Source organism: Berghia stephanieae, chromosome 3, assembly GCF_034508935.2.
Source record: "Berghia stephanieae isolate SIO BIC M18660-M18661 chromosome 3, UCSD_Bste_1.3, whole genome shotgun sequence".
NCBI classification, from domain to species: domain Eukaryota; kingdom Metazoa; phylum Mollusca; class Gastropoda; order Nudibranchia; family Aeolidiidae; genus Berghia; species Berghia stephanieae.
This window is the reverse complement of record NC_088362.1, coordinates 70614851-70641956: the sequence shown is the minus strand read 5'-3', so window position 1 is coordinate 70641956 and position 27106 is coordinate 70614851. Positions and strand designations below refer to the sequence as shown.

At 34.5% G+C, this 27106-nt stretch overlaps 1 protein-coding gene across 1 annotated transcript in view; it reads right to left on the bottom strand.

Moving 5' to 3' along the window:
- Positions 1-670: 670 nt before the first annotated feature.
- The window catches only part of LOC144968352 (protein O-mannosyl-transferase TMTC3-like), a 51936-nt gene continuing 25500 nt past the window's right edge, over positions 671-27106 (bottom strand). Inside the window, exons 4-22 of the mRNA XM_078906628.1 lie at positions 26008-26089; positions 24178-24277; positions 21120-21235; positions 19940-20112; positions 19327-19579; positions 17821-17972; positions 16450-16533; positions 15627-15764; positions 13509-13633; positions 11699-11802; positions 11044-11126; positions 10067-10139; positions 9228-9314; positions 8316-8389; positions 5573-5693; positions 4216-4320; positions 3542-3625; positions 1870-2055; positions 671-983 (exon numbers count right to left, since the gene is read on the bottom strand). Coding sequence (XP_078762754.1) covers positions 879-983; positions 1870-2055; positions 3542-3625; positions 4216-4320; positions 5573-5693; positions 8316-8389; positions 9228-9314; positions 10067-10139; positions 11044-11126; positions 11699-11802; positions 13509-13633; positions 15627-15764; positions 16450-16533; positions 17821-17972; positions 19327-19579; positions 19940-20112; positions 21120-21235; positions 24178-24277; positions 26008-26089 — 2245 coding nt within the window. The 3' untranslated portion in view covers positions 671-878. The remainder of the gene's footprint in view (positions 984-1869; positions 2056-3541; positions 3626-4215; positions 4321-5572; positions 5694-8315; positions 8390-9227; positions 9315-10066; positions 10140-11043; positions 11127-11698; positions 11803-13508; positions 13634-15626; positions 15765-16449; positions 16534-17820; positions 17973-19326; positions 19580-19939; positions 20113-21119; positions 21236-24177; positions 24278-26007; positions 26090-27106) is intronic.

Below are 27106 nucleotides of genomic sequence, written 5' to 3'. Positions count from 1 at the left end.
CTTAAATCAGATGCAACAAGGTCTCGGGACAGGGGTAAAATTCCCACTGTTTAATCTTAAATCTTTAATAATCAAAATCCAATAATAGCAAAATGGATTTTTAGGGATGACATATGACCCATCACATCAAAACAGGATTAGTGTTATTGTTATGTCGCTAGTCAAAGACCAAAAATGTGAAACTGCAGAATTCGAATTACAGTGGAATCCATATACAATCAACACTCTTGAAGCCCAACTTCTGCTTGAAGTCAACATCTCTTGTTGGTCCCAAATTTTATGTTCTTTATATTATTGTGTCCTTTTGAAAATGGATGAAGTCAACCTTGCTTAATGTCAACCAATCTTTCTGGTCTGGCAGTGTTGAATTTAACGAGATTCCACTGTATATTATTTTCCTAACCTAAATCGAATAGTTATGACTTTAAATTCAATTCTACATAATACCACATTGAGGCAGTTGGTCACATTTCAGGAAATCCAAGGCCTAATTCCTGTTGTGTTCAATGTTATACGAAAATAGGGTGTTACATGAACAAACACACTGGCACAGTTGTCTGGAATGAATGAATCGGTATACACAACAAGGGAAGTAATCTTGTCTATGTAACATTTGTTTTTTTAATTATAAGCTACAAATGCAGCTGTGGAATCTCTCTCTCTCTCTCTCTCTCTCTCTCTCTCTCTCTCTCTCTCTCTCTCTCTCTCTCTCTCTCTCTCTCTCTCTCTCTCTCTCTCTCTCTCTCTCTCTCTCTCTCTCTCTTTTCTTTGGAACAAAAAATCCCAAACCCTGCCTCACCAAACATACACTCAAAAGCATACAACATGCATTCCCACAATCTAGCAACTAATGCACAAATGCCTAGTTCCAATCCAAATCAATGTGGTGTTTTAGTCTGTCCACCATTTTGTTTCCCATCTTTGCCTTGATTCTCTTTGACAGCAGATCCTCCTTTTTGATTGGCTACCATTTGTTGACGTACCTATGAGAAGCAGAAGAAAGTAGTTTTTAAGGGCCCGAAGACCAAGAGAGTCGGAATTTATTCTAGCCTCTATACCATTAATGAACAATAGCAATTGCTCACTACTCTTTAGATAGGAAACTAGTTTGGCCCCATGGAAAATTGCATTTTAGAAAGGGAAAAATTGCAATCTTCCACAATCAACTAATCCTTTTACTTTTACATCAGCATTGATGAATTTGACAATTGTGAAGCTTATCTAAAATTCTTGGACTGTCTGCTAAACAGTGTGAGCCACAGTAGTATGGTTGGTGGCTTCGACATAGACTATTTGCACCAATTTGTATTCATAATTGTTCAAATAAATGTTTTGGTGTATTTTTTCCATAAAATTGTAAGAAAATAGCGAAAATAACAAAGCTTGCAGTTTTATCGCAAAAACTAGCAAAAATTACAGCTGCAAGATCTAAATACCCAGCTCCCTATTCAGTGATGGGGGGATAGGGCAGTTAATGAGACTGCATGATATACATGTGATGCTGTGAACTCTAGTTCTGTTATTTAACGCAAACAAAAACATTGAACAAGTGCTCAAAAATGTAATTTAAAATAATTTAAAATAAAGTTGAATGAAAAATAGTGGAGCAAATACTAGTGTAAGATAAAAAAAATAATAATAGTAAATATGATGTAACTACTATAAATCTGTATATTATCTATTTGCATCTGTAAGATTCTTTCAATGGTCCATACATTTTCAAAAACAAAGCATAAATTCAACACAACAAATGACACATGTAATTCTAAATGTGATCTCACGGTGAAATGTGTTCTCACAGTTTGGTATGGAAATTTTCAAGATAATAAAACTAGGAATGGGCAACCTCTTAGATGAAAGAAATCTTACCTGTGCTATTTTATTCCGTACAATATTCAGATGATCCTGTATATAGCTGGCTGATGGGTTGAGTTCTAGGGCTTTGACCAGACATTGCTCACCACGTAGCAGATCACCTTTCTCAACATAGACCACACAAAGGTTGTGCATAGCCTGGTAGTTGGTTGGTTCACGTGTCAATATACTGCCAAAATTCTTGAAGAAAAAGAATAAAAGTACAAGAATGAAATTGTCTATCAAACATATAGAGCATTTCTTGGTCTTCTAACAGTCTATATTTAAAGGTTCTAAAATCCTGTTTTATCGAATACTGGACTACTGAAAAAAAAATGAAAAAGAACAAAAGAATATATGAGATACTCTACAAATGATTACTTTCTTATTAATGGTAAAACAGATGCAGATATGAAACAATTAGGATGGGTACCCCACCATGAAATACGGGCTGGGGTTAGATAACCAACTCTATACTTAGGATTAAATGGTTTAGTTGAGATATCACATTTTAAATATTCCTCCATCCAATGTTTTTTCGTCATCTTTCATAATTTTTCATTAATGAACAACCTACCTGCTTCTATCAAACTTTTGAGCAATTTTGAGACCTAACAATCTGCACGACATGCTACAAGGAAAGTATCTTTTTTTTCTTTCTTATTCTCCTGAATATGCACATCAAGAGAATTACTCAATTTGACCACCGAGTCAGTCATTTTATTTAAAGAGGCATAATTGTAATTGACATTTGAGGTCATATCGGTAACTGGGAAAGGGAAAAGTTTACACAGCAGTTTAGATTTAAGTGCCTGCAACACTCTTAGATCACTGGTATGAAAAAATAAATGGGACTCAGTCAAAGAAAGAAAAGAAAAGAATCCTTAGAGCCATCTAACTACATGTGCAATCTGAGGCCACCCTAAAAAAAACTGATGCTTGTATGAAAACGAACCCAAAATGGAGGCTTTCGTATGGTTTATATTAACACACTTTCAATCAGATAAATTATTTAAAAACATAAATAAAAACAAACATCTCCAAAGACAAAAACATGCTTTCATATCCAAATCTCAGTGTTACAGCAAAAATACAAATTCCAGCCAAGGCTAAGATAGAATCATCTCTTTCCAGGACAAGACAAAAGGTCATATAAAAAGGAGAAATATATCTCATCCACCTTTTCTCCTTTAAGAAGTAACTCTTCATACTTACTTAAGCCCTTCACTCCGGCTGGAGCATAGGCCATCGACTCTTCATAACAAAAGCATTATCTTTAAATTAGATTTAAACACAGCCAAACTGCCGGATTCCATCAGCTCTTGAAAGAAAGCTTTCCGCATTCACAGTCCAAAACAATAGAAAGCTTTTCTCGCAAAGTTTAATATTTCTTTTTGGAATCAGTGGTCGAGAGGAATCAGATAAGGATCTCAACATTCTTGGCTGTCTATAACTATGGAGTAATCCACAAGTAGGCTGTAGGCTGGAGCTGATTCTTCAAGGCAGTCATAAACAAGGACTACCAAAATCTAGAGGTGCCTAAATGAGCCAATAAAATGGAGAGTAAAATAAAGGGAGTAAAAATGACTCGTGTAAAAGATACAACACAAAATAAAGGACGCAGCTTCAATTCTTTTATCTACAGTTAGACAATGCAGCTCTTGTAAATATTATTTAGACGGTTTACCTCTTCTGCAGCATTTAAATCCTTGAGGTGGTTGACATTGATATCCCCCATCAGGATTAAACCTTTGGTATGGTCAGGATAATGCTGGAGGGAAAATGAAGCGTTTGGTTTATTAGAACATGAAATCTAATGGCAAAATCAAGAAGATGAAAATGCTCAAATATAAGAGTCCCCTTTCATTTAATTGGTTTGAAATCGTGGACAATATTTTGATGTACTGAATTACAATGTCATCAATTGAATAGAGACATTTGAATAAACAAAAGTTTCGTGGCTGTCTGCTAATGATGTATAAATAATGTGAAATTGAATGTAAGCTTCAATTTAAATCCGAAAACAGATCAAATGGACGTTTCAGGTTTCCCCTTTTTGTTGATAAAGGGGAAACCCGAAACATCCATTTTATCTGTTTTCGTAATTAAATTGAAGCTTACATTCAAGTTCACATTGTTATTTCTTCGAGCTTCCAGCAGCAACATTTACATTTGCTAATGTATTACACACCATCAGGCAATTTATTATTCAAAAAGTAATTTGCCGTCAATCTAAATTTGACCTTTCATTAAAAGCAACTCACATTTATTCAAAGGATTGTCTTTCTAACATTATAGGTGAAAGAAAATCATTAATCGCATTATACAAATAAAAAAGACAACAGAGAAACCATTTCTTACTTGTAAAAGTTGTTTGAGGATAGGTACAGCATCCAAGGGTTTATTCATGTTGTTTACAAGCATCAGTGCTAGATTGAATAAAGCACTACGGAACGTTGGATCATACTGAAAAGATGATTATATAGGATGAAAGAAAAACATAAAACTGGAAAAGAGGAAAATGCTGTTTTAAAACAACAAGAAAACAACCCAAAGTAGATTAAAGTTAATATTTGCCAAGTTAAATTAAAAGTCCTCTATTGGTTTAGCAACTGTGCTGGTTATATCAAAGTCGTATAAAAATCACAAAATAGAAAGTTTTCAAACTTGCATCTTGATTTTAGCCGTGTGGTGTGACTCGTGAAGGAAGTTGTTCCTCTCTCTCTCTCTCTCTCTCTCTCTCTCTCTCTCCCTCTCCCTCTCTCTCTCTCTCTCTCTCTCTCTCTCTCTCTCTGTTTCTCTGGTTGTGTATAGGATTAACTGATTACATTTTGTCTCCACTCCACTCCAATTGTACACCAGCTTTTACCAACTCTGCCCAAACACCGTATTCCTAAGTCATGAGGCTCTTAGTGCTTTACATCAACATTAAAAAAGTAGTCAGCCACAGCCATAAGGCCTATGGAGCCAGAGTTTATCTCAGTTTCTATAGCATTAAATGGACCATAGCAATTGGTTGCTACCCTTTGGAGAGGATGCTAGTCTAACACAAAGTACTTTCCACAAGATCTAACATACCCAGCTACCATATCACTGGCGGGTGAACAGGGGAGTTATAAAAAATCTCGACTTCATCCAGGATTGATCCGGGTCCCTTTGTGTGCGATGCGAGTGCTCTACCAACCGAGCTATTGGAACCCCCTTACATCAACATAAGTCATTTTAAAATATATATAAATAAATATACGTTTTTGAGAATTTCTCAACCAATGATTAGGACTTCGAATATCTGGTAATAATCATACGTGGCCCACCTCCTCAATCAAGTATTACGTCAGAATAAACTAAATGAAGAAAATTAAGTTTAAAGTTTGTGTGTATGCAAGTCTGATGTGTGTCCACACCAAAAAATGTTTGTGATGTGAATTTGTGTACAAGTCTGTATGTATGTATGTATGTATGTATGTATGTATGTATGTATGTATGTATGTATGTATGTATGTATGTATGTATGTATGTATGTATGTATGTTATGTTATGTTATGCTATGTTATGTTAATTATGTTATCTTATGTATGTATGTATGTATGTATGTATGTATGTATGTATGTATGTATGTATATATATATATGCATGGGTCTATGTGTATGTGTGTGTATGTATGTGTGTGTGTGTATGTGTATGTACATGCAACAACATACAAGCTTCTGCAGATTACCTCAATAGCTTTACGGAAATTCATCTCAGCCACATCAAATTTCAAATCATCCATGGCCACCATAGCATAGTTGAAGTAGATCTTAGGGTCAACCTCGTCACGCTTTTTCAACTTATCAAGTCTAGAATTGCCAAGAAAAGATAATTTTGATTTCATTCTTCTGCTGGTCGCAAAACTGATGGCCATTCCAACATAAGCATGAATAATTTTGATTCTTTAACAAAACTTTTGGGTAATCCTCTAAATCAAAGATGTCATTTTATGAAAAAAAATTTTTTTTAAAAAGAGCATTATCTTAATACAGTTGAAGACGGTAATTGGAATGCCTATTTATCAGAACAGCCGTCAAAGGGACGTTTTGGTCTTTTCGAAAAAATTTAATTACCTATATTCGGCGGTTTTAATAATTCCGTTTCGTCATTATAGGATTAAAAAAAACATTTTTCGTAAAAAAAATACAATATCTGTGTTGATATCCGTTTTGCGTACTGATTCAGGGGTCTGGCATAAAAAAGTATAACAATCTTGTGGCAAATTTTTTTCACAAATTTTAAAGAAGGAATAACCTCCATATTCTTCCCTCTTATCAACATTGTAGCATTTTGTGTCACCATAGTGAGATTTTACAGCTTTAGCTTATGGGATTTGTATTAGAACAGTACAAAGTTTCAAATCAAGATTTTATGACAAAACTGATGTTAAAAATTTATAATTTGGATTATAAGTCAAAATACACATACCATATCAAAAATATATCCCTATGGTGACATAATACATCATCTCTGTGATAAGTGTGGAAATTTTCAGAATGGAATAGATTCTGATAAATATTTGACACAGTATCACATACCCTTAGAAAATGACATATTGAGAAAATGGCAAAATAACTTTCCATTCTTCACATTTTTCTTACTACCTTTACCTTTTTCAACCATATTTTTCATGCCATTATAATATATTTTGAGAAACTGCCCTTCAGTAATATTATTTCTAAGATAATAAAATATCGTTTTCGACCAAAATCCAGAAACCCAGTTTTTAAAGGATTTTCATAATACATACCATGCCGTCTTTAAGCACGCCATCATAAAACACGGTTCGGACAAAGCACTAATTGTCTCTTACCGAATTTTTGCTATATAAACGACATGCCTTTAAGCATGGTAACTTCAACTTCAGACAAGCTTATTACAAGACTATGTCTGAATCTGATTGTTCATTGTTATCCATTCCCTTTCACAAACAAACGAGTCATCACAGCTGTGAGTGTGAGAAAAAGATACTGAAAGAAGGCGAGTGAGGGAGAGAAAGGCAGATGTATGCACACATACACAAACACACTCACATATATACACACACACACATACACATACGCATGCAAGCGCACTTACAGGCTATACACAGATACATTAACCAACAAAGGAAAATGACTCATGAAATTTAAATTCATGGAAATCTTCGTATTATGTCTACTTCGAAATCAAGCACGCTGCGCCTAAGCCTCCTCCCGATGACCGTGCTTAAAGGCGGCATGGACTGTAACTAGACCCAAACCGCCCCTCAATTGGAATGACTGGTCTGTGACAGAATTTTTTCTATATAATTTCTACTGGTTAATTGGAATGCATGCCGGTTACTTGGACCAATTTCAAACCCTCAGCAAATGTTAAAGGTATTTTACTTCCTCTCAAATTGTCAAAATATAAATATTCTATTGAAATGAACAAGAGTGGAATTATCTTTTGTCCTCAAATGAACAAATAGGTCCATTGATTAATTAATGGTATCAAGTCTATCACTACCCACTCTCTTTTTTATGGTTATGCTGTACCCATCTGGCCGTCTTTAGGAACAACAAATAATTAATGAGAACACAGGCAGTGATGCAATGGTTAATGAGGAATGCGACAGTGATTAAAATTGCATTATATGTTGTAATTAATGGAAAGATAGTAATGGTGGGACATGAATCATGTTTTCTATTCATTTGGCCTGTTTTTGGGATAAGACAGGGTAAGACAGTTCCATATAAATGTGAAGTCATAAGATACTTACTGTAACTCATTCTCTTTCATCTGCTATCTTGACTGCACATATGTAATGTTTTGTGAAAATGGAGGACGCAACTTTAGACAGACAAATTTAAGGATGCTCTGTAACACTATTATTATCTATAGCTACTGCAATTAACGTGTGTATAGTCGTGATAGGTTGTTCTAATCATAGAAGCCACTCACAGAATCACAATTTCTGTGGGACGGTGCTCATTCTGATTACGCAGCTTGCACAGTAATAATAAATTACATTTGTTTGGCACCTTGCCCCCATTTCAACTGGCTCTACGGGTTTTACATTCATAAAATAAATAAACAAATACACTGAAAAATAAAAACATAGCATTTTCAAACTTACATAACAAATACACAAAACATATATTTACATTCCAACCAAAATCAACAATGTCCATTATACTTTTTAAAAATTAATCATTACCATTTTCTTTTTAGTGTTTTAACCATTGTAGAATTCAGTACTCAGTAAACAAACTGTCATGGTATTGAAAAGTTCATCTTTCTAGGCTTCTAAATTCTAACTCGAGGTATAAAAATCTTGAAAACACAAAAACTAAAAATATTTAATTGTAAATGAACACTTCAAGATTAAAGACATAATATATCTCAATTTCCATCAACACCCTTGAGACTGTCTCTACTAAATCGTAACTGCAAATGTGTATACCAACCTTTTCATGGCCAAATCCCTGTCTTTAGGGTCGCCAGCCTCTTGCATCAGAACAGCTGAGTTGTAAAGTGATTGCTAAGACAAAGAGAGAAAAAATTTAATCCACTGAAAAATATATATTATTATCACCGTTGAAAAAGCATTACATATTGAAATATTGACAGTAAGTCAGTAAGTAAGACTGAATGGACAGAATGTATTGTCTGTACTGTCATTGTTTCTTAATTACGCTTTATAGAATAATCATAACATGCATACAATTAATTATCAACATATATATAGAACATATTATACTTGAAATGTTTTATATATATATATATATATATATATATATATATATATATATATATATATATATATATATATATATATATATATATATATATATATATATATATATATATATATATATATATATATCAGGTTTTTAAAGTGACGTTGCTCCATGAGAAAAGAGTATTTTTCAGACATTAGAATGTGAAGAACATGTAAAGATTAGATTTTAAAAAACATATTTATTGATTTTCAAAAAGTAGCAGGTGTAATGTGGTCAGTTATTATTTTAACATAAAATTAAGTGCTCATTCTTGTTTCTTTATTTTCAAGTTTATGTAAAATTCCATTATAGCATGGCTCAGCGGTATGGTCTTTGCTTGATACCCGATAGGTACTGAGTTTGACCTTGCCCTAACTCACTTTGCAGTACTGCACTGCAGCAGACACCTCAGTTATTCAAGTCTTCCCATAGGTAGGCGATGAAGACAAATTTCCCCTTGGGGATGGATAAAGGAATTTCACTTTTCACTTTCAATTTCATATAGGACAAAAGCATCACACTAATCGACTTTTTTCCCTTTGATGATATGTTATGTATTGATATGAACGATATTTCATACTGGAATCAGACTCTTACCCAATGATCAGGGTTGTGCCTTAGCGCCAATTCAAAGTTCTTCCTTGCCTCTTTGGTCATTTTCTCCTCTAGTTGTACCACACCAAGCTAGTGATGAGAGCAAATGGTAATGATGATAATAATGATAATCATGGTGATAATGACCAGAATGTCAACAATAATAACAACGATGATGAAAATGATGATAATTTTGAGGCATGTTGGCTCAGCGATACGATGTTTAACGTTTTAATCAAATAAAATTGGTTTTATCTACACCTGCTGTCAGTATCATATCATGTTTGTTAAAATCAGAAGTCTGTGAGACAATGGCTCAGTAGCACATTCTTCAATGTTTTAATAAAATAAAATTTGTTTTATCCCCACATGCTGTTGGTAACATTTGTTTGTTACGATCTGAAGTTTGTGGCGCGGTGGCTTAGCAGCAGAGTATTCAATGTTTTTATAAAATAAACTGAAGTTTACGGTGTGATGGCTCAGCAGTACAGTCTCTCATCTTGTCACAAAAAAGAAGCAATATTAAGCATGGTCAATGGGAAGATGGATGACAATGATCAATGAAAATTCTGGTCTCGACATTGTGTACTTGAGTATGGCACATAACACACATTTCCTTATCAACTCGGATGTGAATGGGTATCTAGCTATAGGCAGTGATGAATATTGTAGGAGTTTTAGTACAAAAAGGATGCTTAACAGGCAACTAGTGCTTTGTGAAATAGAAATATGGTTTCATGGTTAGGGGAATGAATGAAATATTGTGAAGCGCATTGAGCATGGCAAATCCGTGGAAATGTGCTATGCAAATGTTCATTTTTTTAAAAATCTGCCATACTTACATTGTAATAAAGATCAGCATTTGTTGGATCTTGTCTGATAGCTGATTGGTATGTCTCCCTTGCCTCCTTTAATCTGATGAGTAAATAAATAAATGAGATATAAGCAGACCTGCCAAAGGCGACATACAACGAAAATCTATATTAAAAAATCAGATTTTGAAGAAGGCAAAAATGTGTATCAACACAAAAAGCACAATTTTCATCCTTATTTGAGAATGTAACAGGTCTAAGTTTGTTAGCATAGCTATGCACATCGGATTGTGTTTGTATCATAATTTATTAATTTGAATATTTCACAAATTTTACAAATTGGATTTTGCTTTTGGGAAATAAAGATTTTTTTGTCTCATCAAAAATATGAAAAGATTTCTATATCTAGTTTGTCTAAATTTTCAGACTACCAACTGTGTGTATTGCTTTGACAACATGTCACATTAACCCGAGTACGATCAGATCAGAACTTTGAACAAAAAGTTAAGTGTTAAAAACATGTTTAAATTGAATTTATTAACAGTTGGCAACTTTGAATACATGAATGAAATGAAATGAAATATAAATCATCAGGAGCATTAAAAAAAATTTTTTAAAGATGATGATGAGGATCGATGATGATGATGATGATGATGATGATGATGATGATGATGATGATGATGAAGATGAAGATGATTAGGTTGATGATGATGATGATGATAATGATCGATGATGTTGATAATGATGATGAAGACGATGATGATGATTATGATGATGATGCTAATGATGAATAATGATGATGATGATGACGATAATAATAATAATAACAATAATGATGATGATGATGATAAGTAGTGATTACTACGTTTTAAGGATTATGCAGAGGAGACAAATGAAAATGTCAACATAAAAAGAAAAAAAAATCCAAAGCACTGCCTTATCCATTTGGCCATGGCTTGCAATAACAAGTCGATTTGGGTACATACAAAAAAAGGACATTGATTTACCTGCCCAGCTTGACCAGAATATCTCCAAGATTGATATAAGCTTCTATGAAATCTTCTCTCATGGCCATGGCTTGACGTAACCACTGTGGAGAAGACATGAATGTCAGTGTTGTTAGGATTCAACAAGAAAAAACAAATATGATAAGAATGAAATTGAGACCCAAGTGCCTGAAAGTCTGAAAGTCAAAACCATCAAATAGTTTTTTAAAAATATATTAAATAACATAATACAATTGAAGCTGATTAACTGGAACAAGGCCTTTAGGCAGAAATTGTTTCAATTATGCACCTTTCCAATTAATGATTCCTATGGATGGCCTTAATAATTGGAATAATTGATCAAGACCATACATAAGTGGTAACTGTAGTAGAATTCGTAGTGGTGTAGTAATTGAAGAAAGTATACCAAAAATTATACAATTTTTCCTGTCTAAAAATGATAAGTTTAAAAATAATCAAACACTTTTATCCAATGAGACATGATTGTTAAAATTTGCTTCATAATGTGTGCTCTTATTGATTCTTTAGTGCAGCCAAAGACAACACTACCTTACACCAGTGAGACTACTGAATTTAATGTCATCTCTGATAGGACATTAAAAATGTGTGCAACAAGCCTTTCAACTCTTCAGTTAAATTGAAAGTTACATCTCACCTTTTCTGCCTCAGACAGTCGGCTTGTGTTGACAGAGATCAAGTTGGCCAGATTGAGATAGGCATTGAGGTGGCTGGGTGCTACTCTGGCTTGGTAAGAACGACCTGTAATGAAAATTTTTTAATTAGTCTGTAGGTTAGTTAATCCATAATTATTTTTTTTTCCTTTTAAAAACAGATGACTCCAAAAAAAAAAAAACAATATATGGGATGAGAAATTATTTCAAATTTGATCTATGAAAACAACACTTGACCAGCTAACTGCCATACTCTGGAAAACACGCCCATTAAAACATTTGGCCAGAAAACTTGTCCTTCAAATATTGATCGATTTAAATGACCCTCATCTTGGCAAACACTCTCAAACTTGGGATATGTGTCTTTCCAGAGTATGGTTGGTTAAACTACACAAGAATACTTCCTCAAACTGTATATTCTGAAAATAGTTTTAAAAAGTATATTTTCATTACTGATGTTCGTCCTGTACCAAACATTGTGTAGTTCTCTGAATGCAGTTTGAGCTAGCATTTTTCTCCATTTGATGTCTTCATTCTCATTAATCAAGTTTCCGAGTTTTCTTACACTTTTCCATTCCACTTGTTTCTTGTTAACCACTGTTATTTCGGTTTTGGATTCGTTGACCTTTAGATTCCAATGTCGCAGAGTATTTGATATTGTTGTTATGTGCTGCTTCGTCAGGTCTGCTGTATCAAGTATGATATCAACATCATCTGCGTAGATCAGATTGCGGGTAAGGATTTGAAGAATCTGGAATTTTTGTCTTAATTCTTTTAGTGCTCCTTCCAAATATACGGTCTCCTTGGGAAGTCCCAGCGATGTTAATAGTGAAAATAAAAGAATACTCGTTTACAAAATCAGTAATGAGGATGTATATGATAGATGCAGTGTACAACAAGTCAGTACACAAATAAAGAAGCAAGGATGGAAACTGTTCGTACACATGCTATGATGAGATAAAAATATTCCAGCACAAATCTCAATGGATGACTACGTCAAACAAAGAGCCAAATACAGAAGGTGTACACCAACTTCACTTCCAACAACATTTAATCAAGATCTCAAAAAATATCAAATACATATTTAGAAACAACAACCGAAGAACTGATTTCAACAACACAAGGAAACATCCAATTGCCTCACCATCTTAACACACTTGATACCCTTCTAAAGCTAAGAACACTTTCACTGGACAGAGATTTATGGAAACAAATTACTAACTGGATACTGGAAACAGACTGATACACTCGAAGTAACACACACATTCACAGCAAGCGTCCATAGAGATAACGCAGCCATATTCATTCATTCATATAAAAGTATATGGCATCTTTCCATAGGACACAGATTTTATAATACAATTGTAACTTAAAAAGCACATGACATCTGTTCATTGATGATATAGAGCTTTGCTTTAAAAATGCACATGACATCTGTTCAAAGAATAGAGATCTCGCTAAAAAGGACTGCCTCAAAAAAGCACACATCTGTTCATAGATCACATGGAGGTTAGTTTCAAAAATGCACACTACATCTGTTCATAGAACACAGATTTTACCATAAAGGTTTGCCTTAAAAAGGTCATAACATCTGTTCATAAACCACACATTTTACTATAGATATTTATTGTTAAGTTTGAAAAAGCATAGCATTTTTCTCATAAACAATTCCATTTAGGAAAGTCTTGTGATTTTTCTTCAATTTAAATTTTAAGCAGAATTCATCCAATAGTTAAGTTTGCCACATGTAAAAACATTTAAACGCCGACATTGCTTGCTGTGACAAAATTGTACCTTTGATGATTGGAGGAAAAAGACTGATGGCCCTGTGATAGGCTTTCTCTGCAGGCTCACTCCGGTTAAGGTTTTTGTATGTCCTACCAACATTGATGTGGGCTCCTATATCATCTGGTTGAACGCTATGGGAGAAAATTAAGTATAACAAGCAATAAAGGAGAATTAAAGAATATAAGATGTACTGAATACTCTAAAGATGAAAACAAAAGACAATGAATGCACTATGCTCTACAATGAATAGCAAATCAATATATATGTGTACCATTCTCATTAATTATAAACCAAATAAGTTATAGTTATATCTTTAACACATTAAATGACGTTTATCATTGATAAATTCTCATAGAAGTTTATTCTACCCACCTACTCATAAAACGATACTTAGAGTTCTTTACATATCTTTTTCCTTTGGGACAAAGCACAACAAATTTCTCCCCAATATTGTCAATAGTACAATCATTTTTAATCAAATATTTGACTAATTATATGCTTTTCTAGGTTACCCTTCTTGGCAAATTCCTTTGCTGTTAACTTTGTTGAGATTGAGTATTTTGTTGGTTTGTATATATTTTTGGGGGCCCAATAATCTATCAAGACTGGAGTTTTTAAGGGTTTTTAGAAACCATGTTATTCATAAAGTTGTTGTTCTATTTTAATGTAATTTGGTATACACCCAGTTCAATACTTACTATCATGGATTTTAAAAAAAAACATGTTATCACTCTAGTTGTTCTATTTCTGATGATGTCGTATAATGAAAATGTGAAAATTTTGGTCCTTTGCAAAATTTTGTGGAAAACAATTTGTATTGAATGAAGCATTATAAGAACAAAAGCACAATTTTGGATTTCAATTATTAATTAAAATGAAATAAATTTTCAAAAAAACCCCGCCAAAAGTCATTTTAAAAAATCATCACACTTGAAAAAAAATGCACATTGGTGTGATAAATTTCAAAGCATCATAGCTCACGCAAAGTGGGATTTCAAACAAAAATGCACCAATACTGGGTCTCTTTAGCTCTTTCACACTTTCCAGAAACAAGAAGAGTTCTTGCTATGTCACTATCTTCAGTCTGAATTACAATAAATCTTGATCCATGCATTTCTCAATCTCTATCACTGTAATTGATTTAGCTAGTTCCACTGTTACTTCTCAAACAGTGAATGAACAGAGCACTCGTCCCTGATATTGAAGCTATGCGTTGAGTAGAATACTCACAATATCCACCGGCCACATCTAACGTACCAACACACAAAAGTGAGTGTGACTCTGAACGATAATAGTCTGTTTGATATATGAGTTGAGTGATGTCAATTTCACTCCCATTATTGACAAATTTAATCTTTTGTCTCTAATCATGGCTCATTATCAGAATTCTTATAAAAGTCACTATCATCAAAAATGTTTGGTCTGGAACCATTCATTTCAGTCATTTAATGAAATATTCTGACTGAAATCAAAGAAGAAATGCAGGCACAAAATGTTCTTGTAGATTGGTACAATATCGATAAATTCCGATTTTCTGTCACAACTCTTCTCCTAAAAAATCTCAATAAAAACAAAAGTCATCATCCAATATTGATATCACCATTCAACGATTCATGTTAAAAAAGCCTTGAAGTCATTTCCCACACTAAGGGCACTTAAATAATATAATTTATTTATTACGATGTTTCATTTAATAAATATGCAGGAAGATTTCAGCTAGCAGATTACCCATCAATTATATGTGCAGGGTGCATCTCTTTAATATTCCATAATAGTCTCAGTCTATCTCATCATGATGCAGTTTTCTGGAAAAACAGTTCTTTTCATTTTTATTTTATTTACATCCTGTGTATGACTGACACTTGCTCAATGAAGACACAGACTGGTATTTTACACATAGTCAAACTGTGTAAGATGGACAAATGTCTAAAACTAAAGCAATTTTGTCAGAAATGGAGAGTGTCCATAATACATAACTTGGACTGTAATTGCAATGCTATCTGTTTATCATACATTCTAGTTAGGTGACCAAAGATCTAAACTCATCATAAGTTATTACTTCACTCTATTGCTTTTCCTTTCAAATTACCAGAGTGTTGATCCAATTAATTATTCCATCATTACCTGACAGCCTTCTCAAAATAGTCCAAGGCTTCTTCCCAGCTCTGTGTCTTCTCCAAGGCATGGCCAACATTATTGAACAATTTGGCATTTCCTTGATTCACACGAAGACCAGCACTGAATATTGTGTACTCCGATTTCCTGGTGAATAAAGCACAAACATTTAGTATTTAACCCTTTACAAGCAGAGTTTAATTGCTCAAATCTAGCATCACACCAGAGAGAGAACAGGAGCAACGATATGGCTGCCACTGTTCTCTTGGTGAAAACGATTTGGGCAGATATAAACAGAGACACAAAGGAAAAAGTCATAATACAAGTAAAATTCAGTCAGGTCATAACCTTTTTGTTTATTCTCTTCAACTAATTAAATTTGGAAACGTTGAACAAATCAGAATACATATATAACATTACATCAAAAATTATAATACCTCCTCCCCCCCCCCCCCCCCCCAAAAAAAAAAAGAAGAACAAAACAAGAAATACCATTTCATTAATAAGAATCTTCAACATCTATTAAGACATTTCTTTAAAAAAAATTTACATTACAAAAAGCTATAAATTTTGAATTCTCACATATAATATAGGTGACAACTGAAAATCACACTATTAAGTATACACCATTCAAGGCCTAGACATTTAGATGGCTATGAAAAAAAGAAAATTTATCACACATACACACACACACACACACACACACATACACACACATACGCACACACACACACACCGAAAAACAAAGTGGATTTTACAAACATTGATTACAGGAGCTTAACAGCACTTGTAAATTGATTTGGGTCTTATAATTAGCAAATCATTTTCCTACCAGTCATAGTTCCTCCAAATTGTCTTCAAACCATGAGATGCGAGCAACCCCATAATCATTCCCATCACTATAGTTTTCTTGGACCTGAAGTGACCAAGAAAAAAAACAAAACAATTATGACATTCAGAAATTTCCTACAATTGTTTATCACAATCAAGCAGTCAGAGTTACATGACTGTTAATGCTCTAATTTGCAATAATAATCAAACATAGAGTCGGGAAAATACGATTTGTTTGAAATTCTTTCTAGCTGTTGAAGGTTTTCAAAACATGATCTGGGGCCAGTTTGAAGTGTTGGAGTGTTTTTCTCTGAGCCAAACCGCATTCATGTGAAGGAATTGATCTATTTTTCTTTATTTTTTTTTTGAAAAGCATTGACTAACCAAATCAGTCACTTTGTAGAAGACAAAGAATAAGGATATAACAAATGACCAGAAAAAAAGGTAAATCAAAGTTTAATAACAGTTCAATATTTAAGGTTCACCTATAGATAAACTTGTGTACACAAGTTGAACATGTATCCACATTAACTGTGTCCAAATTCAAATGAATTTGAAATTGGATCAGGGACTTGATGTGTTTTCCCCCATCTGTCAATGAATTTCTTGATCCAATAGATCATTATTATTTAGTGTATTTTCACAATGTGTTTTGATGATATCATTTATGCTCTTGACAACTGTATTTCTCCAATCATGAGCGGATTCCAGATTCATACCACACATTTAGTCTCTAAGACAAAGAGGTGGCAAATAGGTTGAGACTTTGCTCTACCGAATCAAAAACTATAGCTTGTTGTTTATAAACATTAACGTCAAAGAAATCTGTGTTATTGTTTTTATACTTCCATTTGAATCCAGGATTATCTTGATCTATCATTGAAGTAAAAGTTTTCTGGCCAAATTAAAAAAACAAAACAAAATGGAAAAGAAATGACCCACCGCCTCAAAATGGTATTATGTGGTGTTGACATGCATGCCAGAAATTGAATTAATAGTCAAGAACATGAGAATTGGATTGTTTATTTGTTTGCAAGGGATGACTTCAATTTCTTAATTCAAATTCATTTGTGTGACCCATCACCTCAATGCCATTTAATGTCAGGATGAAAAAGATACCAAAAAGTAGAACTGATGTTGAAATGATCGAAAATAGGGAAACTTTAGCCTTTAATATCTTACAAAACTTATTCATTCTACTCAATGTGGAAATATAAAATCAACCAAAGTTTCATATTTTTGACTACAGATTCATTATTCAGCATCTAGATCAACCCGAAAATGGGTCCCATATCTGATCATTTTAACTTTAAATTCACTTTTGGCTTCTAGGTCATTCTGGCACAATACCACATTGACATGTTTGCCTCACCCCATTCTGTCCATGAGTGCCTGACATCCCAGAGCAACCAACAGGCAAAAACCAAAACTCGGAGTGTAGAGAATTCTCTCAGCCACAACGAATCCCACAGGGAAAAATATATTGGATGCAGGGATGAATGGTAGGATTAAACAAGACAGGCTCTGAGAAAAAGAGATATATAAAAAAAAAATTGTAGATGGTATACAAAAAAAGCTGTGGACTTTAAAATATTGTTTTTTAATGAATAGGCAGCTTCTATACACAATTAAAGGAGGTCCTGATAGCTCAATTGGTAGAGCATTCGCTTTAATCACAAAGGGGCCGAGATCGATCCTGGGTAAAATCAAGATTTTTTTCCGACCCTCTGTCCACCCAGCAGTGATTGGGTAGCTGGGTCTGTTATATCTGATGGAAAGTACTTTGTAATAGGCTAACATATTAACATCCTATCAAAATCAATTGTTATTGTCTGTTACACACTATAGAAACCGGAATAAAACTTCAATTACATGGACCTAAGGACTCTTAAGGACTACTTTATATAAATGGATAACAAAGAACATTTTGGGATCACTCTTCTTCAGCCAACAATTGAAAATATATTGAATAATTATCATGTCATGAAGAAGAAGTAGAAGAAGAAGAAGAGGAAGAAGAAAAAGAAGAAGAAGAAGAAGAAGAAGAAGAAGAAGAAGAAGAAGAAGAAGAAGAAGAAGAAGAAGAAGAAGAAGAAGAAGAAGAAGAAAGAAGAAGAAGAAGAAGAAGGAGAAGAAGAAGAAGAAGAAGAAGAAGAAGAAGAAGAAGAAGAAGAGAGAAGAAGAAGAGAAGAAGAAGAAGAAGAAGAAGAAGAAGAAGAAGAAGAAGAAGAAGAAGGAGAAGGAGAAGAAGAAGAAGAAGAAGAAGAAGAAGAAGAAGAAGAAGAATAGTAATATCATAACAATATCTATTGATGTGGAGGGAAAAAGACAAAGGTGTATCAGCTTCTGGTTTGAAGAATTGCTTGAAATAGGGTATCAATGTTATATGATCAGTTTTTAAGAGTTTCATAGTGCTGCTCTGTTCCACTTGTTGCTTAGCCCAATGAAACAAGAATAGAAGGTTCATCAGCATTTTAAAGTTGTTAGGTCTGATGTCATTAAATGCAGTTGAAAATTAAATCAAGTTAAAAGTTAGCAAACATCCATCTACATTTACCGTAACAACGGCCCTAGAGGTTAGCAAACATCCCTCTACATTTACCATAACAATAGCAAACATCCCTCTACATTTACCATAACAACGGCCCTAGAGGTTAGCAAACATCCCTCTACATTTACCATAACAATAGCAAACATCCCTCTACATTTACCATAACAATAGCAAACATCCCTCTACATTTACCATAACAACGGCCCTAGAGGTTAGCAAACATCCCTCTACATTTACCATAACAACGGCCCTAGAGGTTAGCAAACATCCCTCTACACTTACCATAACAACAGCCCTAGAGGTTAGCAAACATCCCTCTACACTTACCATAACAACAGCCCTAGATCGCTGTGTCGATTTAGTGATGGAATAGATGCCCAGAGAGATCAGGACTGAGTAGAAAGCCAATGTGGCAGCATTGCGTGGATCAAGGAGGGAGGTGATGAGTTTAATGGTACCCATAGTCCAATCACAACACAGATGGGATGGGTTCAGGAGCAGCCATGCATTGACAGGGAGGAGATAGTTGAATGTCAACTGACGGGCTGGTGTTGCTGCTTGAGAGGCTGGGTTGTCAAAACTTGGAGATTACAAAAATAAATAAATAAAAATTGAATAAAAATTGTCGCAGTCATGAAGCTGAGTCTGGCATCTTCCATTTGAATGATTGAACAAGACTAAAAATGACAGCTTTGTAAAATAATAAAGTAATGGATCCTTTGAGCATAATCTCTTCATCAGTCAAAAACAAAAGTTATAAACAGTAATATAATAGAGTAATAAATATTGATTGATGATCATATATTTCATTATAAAGATTCCACACTCTTTGATAACCCGCTTTAAACATAGAGGTCTCTATAAGGTCACTATACAAAAAAAAGTTTAATAAAATCTACAAAATGATTTTTTAATTGAAAATAGACAAAAAGTTACTCACTTTGTGAACACAGGAAGTTGAGCGCCCATTACTTTGATTCGGGCTAACAGAAGGAATGTGGTGCTAAACACCAGAAAGCTACCTCTCATGATGGAATTTTTCAACCATTTGGGAAAGCCAGCCTTGCCGCTGATCAAGCCAAGAAATATCTCTATCAATTGTTGAAGAGTACACTGAAATATAATAATGTGTGAAAATTCACCATGAGACTTTTTACTGATTTCAAATTTAGTAGAAAATAATTAGAGAAAAAAAAAGTAAATTTGTCACCATGTTGTTATAATTTGGTACTTCCAGTAGGCCTGCATCTAAACGTGTACATGTTCATATGTGATGGTGTTTTGACGGACAAAGTGAAAAGATTGAGAAATAATTTGAAACATGAAAACATAAACACATAATTAAAGATCAGATCTATGTGATTTTGTGACAACCAAATATATACAATATGCTCACTCACCATTCCCCCCTTCCCCCCCCCCCTTTTTTTTTTTTTTCTATATTAGTGAGATACAAAATGGAAAAATAAATAATTTTTACAACTCAAACAACACATTATGTATGTCAAAGCCTGTTAACTAAAGGGACTAGTCAAGTAATAATCGTTATTTGACTTACAATTGCTTGCTACCCTTTGAATAGGACGCAAAGCTATCACAAAGCACTTTCCAGATCTAAAATATTCAGCTACTACATCACTGCTGGGTGACCAGGGGGAAGGAGGGGGGGGGGGGGGTTATAAAAATATCTTGGGTGCATCCAGGATCAATATCGGTCCCTTTGCTTGTGAAGCGACTGTTCTACCAAATGAGCCATCAGGACCCCCACTTATTTCATGACATATGTCTTAATTTTGAGATAGGATCACGATATAGACTGCAACAGGACCTGAACGCCTTTTGTCTTTTAGCTCAAGACTTGTCTTGAAACAAAAAATGCATTTTATCACTCCCTTGTATATCTAAGAAAAATACCAAAGAATTCCAAATATTCATGGCACTTTTCGCTTAATTTCATTAATTGCATGTTATATTTGTGCATACATTGGACAAAATTTCACATTGAATAATTGGCAAGATTGTATCTCGTATTCCATGTATTAAGGGATGGAAATCTATACAAAATTCAAATGACATCAAAAACAAAATTTTCTTTCAGTAGTAGAGAAGATTTCCCCTACCTCTTGTACCACAAAGATCTCATAGACACAACACACTCCAATGACGGTGATACCTTGCTCCTTACACAGCATGGCAACAGTTACCAGCAACACTGTTAGGAATAATGGTTTCCATTCTGTGAAAACAAAACGATCAGAAAACTAAAACAAACAACAACAAAAATCAATTAAATTATACTAAAGCAAAACTATCATTAACCTTGCACATTCAAAGCAGTTAAATTGAAAAAAAGAGCTTTTATATAGCGCAATATCCACTAAACATGCTTAAAGCGCTTTACAAGCTTTACAAATAACCTAAAGAGAAAATAATAGAGGCCTGTTATCTGCAATCTAGTAAAAAAAGATTATACACCCTCACCCCAGACCACAACAATATAATTAAATTTATCCCGCTTACAAGAGAGGACTACAATCTATTATTGTCAACTTAACATCATCATCATCATTATTATAATCATTTTTATTATAATCATTTTTATTATTATTATTATTATTATTATTATTATTATTATTATTATTACTATTATATTATTATTTATTATTATTATTATTATTATTATTATTATTATTATTATTATTATTATTATTATCATCATTATTTTTAATATTATTATTACTATTATTATTAGTATTATCATTATCCTTGGAATAAAAATAGATGGAAGGAGGATGACGTCATAATACTGAAGCCAATCGTTGGCCGCTTCCGCCATATTGGGTAGACCAAAACATTCCTTCGTTACGGCCATAGTTACGGTGATTCACTCATCGGTGGAAATCCGAATCGCGATGATCAGTGGATGTTAAGAACAAAGGGGGGTTGCAAATTCGTTCTAGTGGAGTTATTGATGTCTGTTTAATTTCTGAAAAGCATTTCAGAATATATGTTGCAACTGTAGGTCAAGATCATTTACATTTCAATCGATATGATTGCCATAAACTTTTGCTAAGCATCATGAACTTCATGATGAAGTCTTTCGTCAATAAACCCGTTTTTTCTAGATTATTTCATTCTCATATGTTTGATCTTGAGGGGACTGAGAATCATTTGATTCTTCTACTAAAAGCAATAGCTGAGAAATATATTCAGGTCAGGTATTTCTATGCTGGTAAACTGTACAGTGAACAATTGAAAAAGAAGCTAATGTGTAAAAGCCGTCAAGTTCTTAACAAATTCATTTTATTTACAGGGCAGTAACAATGTCATTATTAACTTGTGTGATTTTTTTAAAGAGGCAAAAATGTTTGTGTATAACCCTTTCCTGGCTAGGCTGGATTTCACGTCAAACATCATTCCATCCGCTACAACTTTCACCTCGAGCACTCAGGGCTAATTTCTGAACTGTAGAGGATTGAATGATGAATGACGTAAAATCCAGTCTCGCCATGACAGACTTCTGTAATAACTATAAATGATGAACTAGTAATGAAATTGCTGGGATTTTTTGTTTTATTTTGAAATCTTATGAATTATGATCAAACAATGAACCTTTTTGTGTGACCATGATATTTTGTGTAATAATGTCTTTTTTTTTTATCACTTTACATAAATAAATATAAAATGTAAACAGCATTTTGTGACTTAATTTTTGATGAATTATGGTAATTCATAGCTCTAGTAGCGGGGGTCCCGTTAGTTCAGTTGGTAGAGTATTGGACTGTCATGCCAAAGGTCTCGGGTTCGAGTCCCTTTGCAGCCAGAATTTTTATCCGGTTCCCCCTGTCCACCCAGCAGCATATTGGGTAGCTTACTCTACTACTGCTATAGCTGCAGTGGTACGTCCACATTTTAAGTTGTCACCATTAACCCTTTCATGGCTAGGTTTGAGTTGAACCGAACCAAAACCAAACGTACGTTTGTCTATACATGACTAACTTATGCAGTTTCACCTTGAAATAGTCCATGTGATGCGACTCGAGCGCGCTTTAGACTAATCTGTGATGAAAACTGTACAGGATCGACTCATATTTGACGTGAAATCTAATCTAGCTGTGAAAGGATTAAGAATTGTGGTCGTGTAGTGGTGGCCTGGTTTTAAATGTGATTCCTACCCCGAAACTTTGTGCTGTAAGAGTCAGCTAATAGTGGTGGGTGGTTGGGAGGGCCTCCTGCATTCTTGCAGGAGTTGTATGCTTTCTTCTACTGTTATCCCCTTATCTTTTGTAACGTCTGCTTTCTGCACTTGTCCTTGACCGAAATAGCTCGGTTGTGGTTGGGTTCATGTGGGGTTTTCTGCTTTTGAGGAATATGACGCAGCCGGGAACCGAACCCCAGACCTCCTGGTTACGAAGCCAACGTTCTAGTTCTAACCAACTGAGCCACTGTGACCAGTAACAAGTAAAGATTGGTAGCGGATGACCGAATGGTCTACTTGCTGTTCTTTCTTCTTGGCCAAGCGAAATATGCCGTCACGCAGGTTCGATTCCGACCGGATCCACTTCTTATTTTTCGATATCTTTAATTCGAGCTTGCACTTCCATTACTTTCTGTGCGGTTGCTTGATATTTTACAAGTGTTTACTCATACTCATACTCCTCCCTTTTTCCTTATATTCATGTCATAACCAACAAGCAAAGCAAATCGAACCGTGCGTAGTGATAGTGCTTTGGCTTCAGAATTGAACGAATAAAATAATTTAATTAATATTGCCTTTGCCAGGTATTTTACAACATCATAATGACTAAATTCCCTTAGTAAGTGAGTGTTTTAATCGGCAACACAAGATGATTTCCATCACTCAAGTCTATAGTTTCTATGATAAACAATCGTTTCCTGGGCTTTTCAATATGGCGGCTAAGCTCCGCCCACTGGCATCAACTTTGCGACTGCGCGAACGAAGCCCGCTTACCTTCCATGTATTATTATTCCAAGTCATTATCATTATTATTAGTATTATCATTATCATTTTTGTCCATATTATTATCATATCATCAAGTAAAAATCTGTCCAACAAATTTCATTTGCATGACGAACTTATCCACAGTTCACTACCTCCAATGCTTTAAGTGCATTCTAATATAGTTTTTCACCCTTTGTTGTGGTGAACAAAGATACCTGTTTTCTTCCTGTAGCCAGTTGATTTGGTGTATGAGATGAAGGCAGCCAAAAAGAAAATGGAAGACAGTGCTTCAGCCCTGCCAACCACCCCTGTGACCTGAAGACGGATGATAAAACAAAAAAAAAAAAGTATTATTTAGGGTTCAAATTTCAACAGGTCATTCCTGTGATTTAGAAGATGGCGATGAAACAAATGGGTTTTATTTAGTTCAGACCTGCCAACTTTTCAGAGACAGAATTTGGGGAGAAACATTCTTGGGCAAATCTGGGAGAAAAATGTGATGGTAGTGATGGTGGGGATTGTGATGATGATGATGATGGTAGTGTTGTTGTTGGCTCTGGTGTTGGTGGTGATGATGATGATGATGATGATGATGATGATGATGATGATGATGATGATGAAAGTGTTGTTGCTGGCTCTGGTGTTGGTGGTGATGATGATGATGATGATGAAAGTGTTGTTGTTGGCTCTGGTGTTGGTGGTGGTGGTGATGATGATTATGCTGATGACGATGATGCCGACGACGATGATGAATATGATGATGATGACAATGATGATGATGATGGTGTTTTTTGTGGAATAATATAATACAATCAAAATCTGGGAAATAGGTGTTAATTAAGGAAAGTGGGAACAAGAATAAGAATCTGGAAAATCAAAATCAAAGTCGGGCCAGTTAGCAGGTCTGTTAGTGTGTTTCATGTGGTCATCCTGTAAAGTGGTGACCTGGTGATTACTCAAAACTATCTGACACATATTCACAATGTTTATAGTAAAAAACATTGAAGCAGGCACTCATACAAATGATGAAAAGAGACAAAGAATAAGGAAAAGAAGTAGAAAAATAATAATTTAGAAATAAAAGCAGGAATCAACAGGATTTGGACATAGAATTGTAACCTGCATACTCTGTCAAATCAAGAAAAAGTACATCACCCTCCAATGTGACTTGAACCATCTACTACTACATAAGAAGCAGTCTCATAATCACTTCTTAGGATCCTGAGCTCAAATCCTTCCAACCACTATTTTCCTCTCTCTGTCAATTTTCAAGTATCCTTTGTCTCAGCAGTGCTATTGCTATAACACGCCAAGCATAATCAATTGAATTTTTCAAAAACATGTCGTTTTCCCTCTTTTTGAGATTTTCCCTAAATGAACTTAACTGAAACAAATATCAATTGACATACGATATTTCCTTGAAGTTTGACCATAATTAAATTTTAGACCCATAGAGATTTTTAATATCTCAAAATGGAGAAAAAAAAAAACAGAGATAACAAGCTTTAGAAAATAATTCTTTAATTTTACTCTGATCATATACCACAGTTTACCAATTTCTTCAAGAGAGCAGTAACAATAATGTAACTCAGGCTTCAATGAGGTCCAAGTCAGATTGCTATTAAAGTTCTTGTAGTTGTCCTTCAGAGCCATTAGTTTATCCTGATTTCTATGGCGTGAAACAGACAATAACAATTACTTTTAACCCTTTGGATAGGACGATAAACTTTCTGTCAGACCTATCAGATCCAGCTACCTAATAACCTCTGGATGAACAGGGGTTTGGAAAAAATCGTGAAGTCATTGGGGATCGATCTCAGTCCCTTTGCATGTGAAGTGAGTGTTATGCAAACTGAGTTATCAGGGTCTCTTATGTTACTGCTCCCTTGGTAAAAACAGTTAAATCTGCAATAAGTCCAAGGTGTAAAATGTAAGAAATTTAGCCTCATCCACATAAAATGTATAAGATGAGTCTGGCTAAGACTTACACTGTATTTAAAATCATACGCTCATTAACATTATTTGTGGTTTTATAAGTTACTCACAGCCTCTGTGTGGATGGGATGTACGGCAAAGAGGAGTGCTGACAAAAAACTTGTCCTTTCACTGACAAACATAGCACAAACTCTGTAAAATGAAATTGAAAAGACTGAATTTCAATACAATGAAAAGAATGCAAAAAGAGACATGTATGAAAAGATCAGTCACGAGAAATTGATGATCAGACCTGAAACTAAAAAGTGAATAATTCGACATCTGCACCTGCCAACCAATCCACAATGGAAGAAGGGACAAGTAGAATGAGAAGACTGGTAATGATGCTGAGGGGGGAAGTCAGTGATAAAACAGATCTTTTCTTGCTGGACAGTCTACCGTTTCATGTAAAAATGTCTGTCATTCATCATAGAGCACAGAGTTTGAATTTTTCTTTGATCAGTTTATTATTTCTTTGCACCAGCACCTAGGCTTGCCATAGTTGCTCTTTTTGCATTTATGAAGGAGTTCATCTGATGGTTTGGACTTTGATGGGATGTTCCATTTCCGTGTAAGCAAGGCTCCAAGTGTAGTATTTGACATATTTGACCTGGACTCAGTTCTGGTTTTTCTAACTACAGAGAGCACTCTTTCATAATCCGCATTTGAATGTGGTACACACAGATTTCTTAAGGCAAGACTTGCAGCATGTTTGAAAGGAAATGTCCCATCAACTAAAATAATTCTTCCGCATATACCACTGTTTATCACATCTTACCTCAGACAAAATCTCTTCTGGCAAACCGAAAGATTGTAGCAGCTGAAACTCTTCTCAAAGCTGGGTATCCCATTGAAACAGGTTAAAGAAGAAAAGGACATTGGAGTCACTATAGACGACAAATTAATTTTTGATGCACATATCAGTGAAAAAGTAAAAAAAGCCAACTCCATGTTTGCCGTCATCAGACGCAAATTCCAATACCTAAACAAAGAGACTTTCTTACCCCTCTATAAAGCACTTGTGAGATCGCACTTAGACTATGCAATCTCAGTTTGGTTTCCTTGCATAGAGAAATACAACGAGCTAATTGAAGGTGTGCAAAGGAGGGCCACAAAACAGTTGCCTGGACTAGGATCACTAGATTACGAGGAAAGACTGAGGAAACTTAA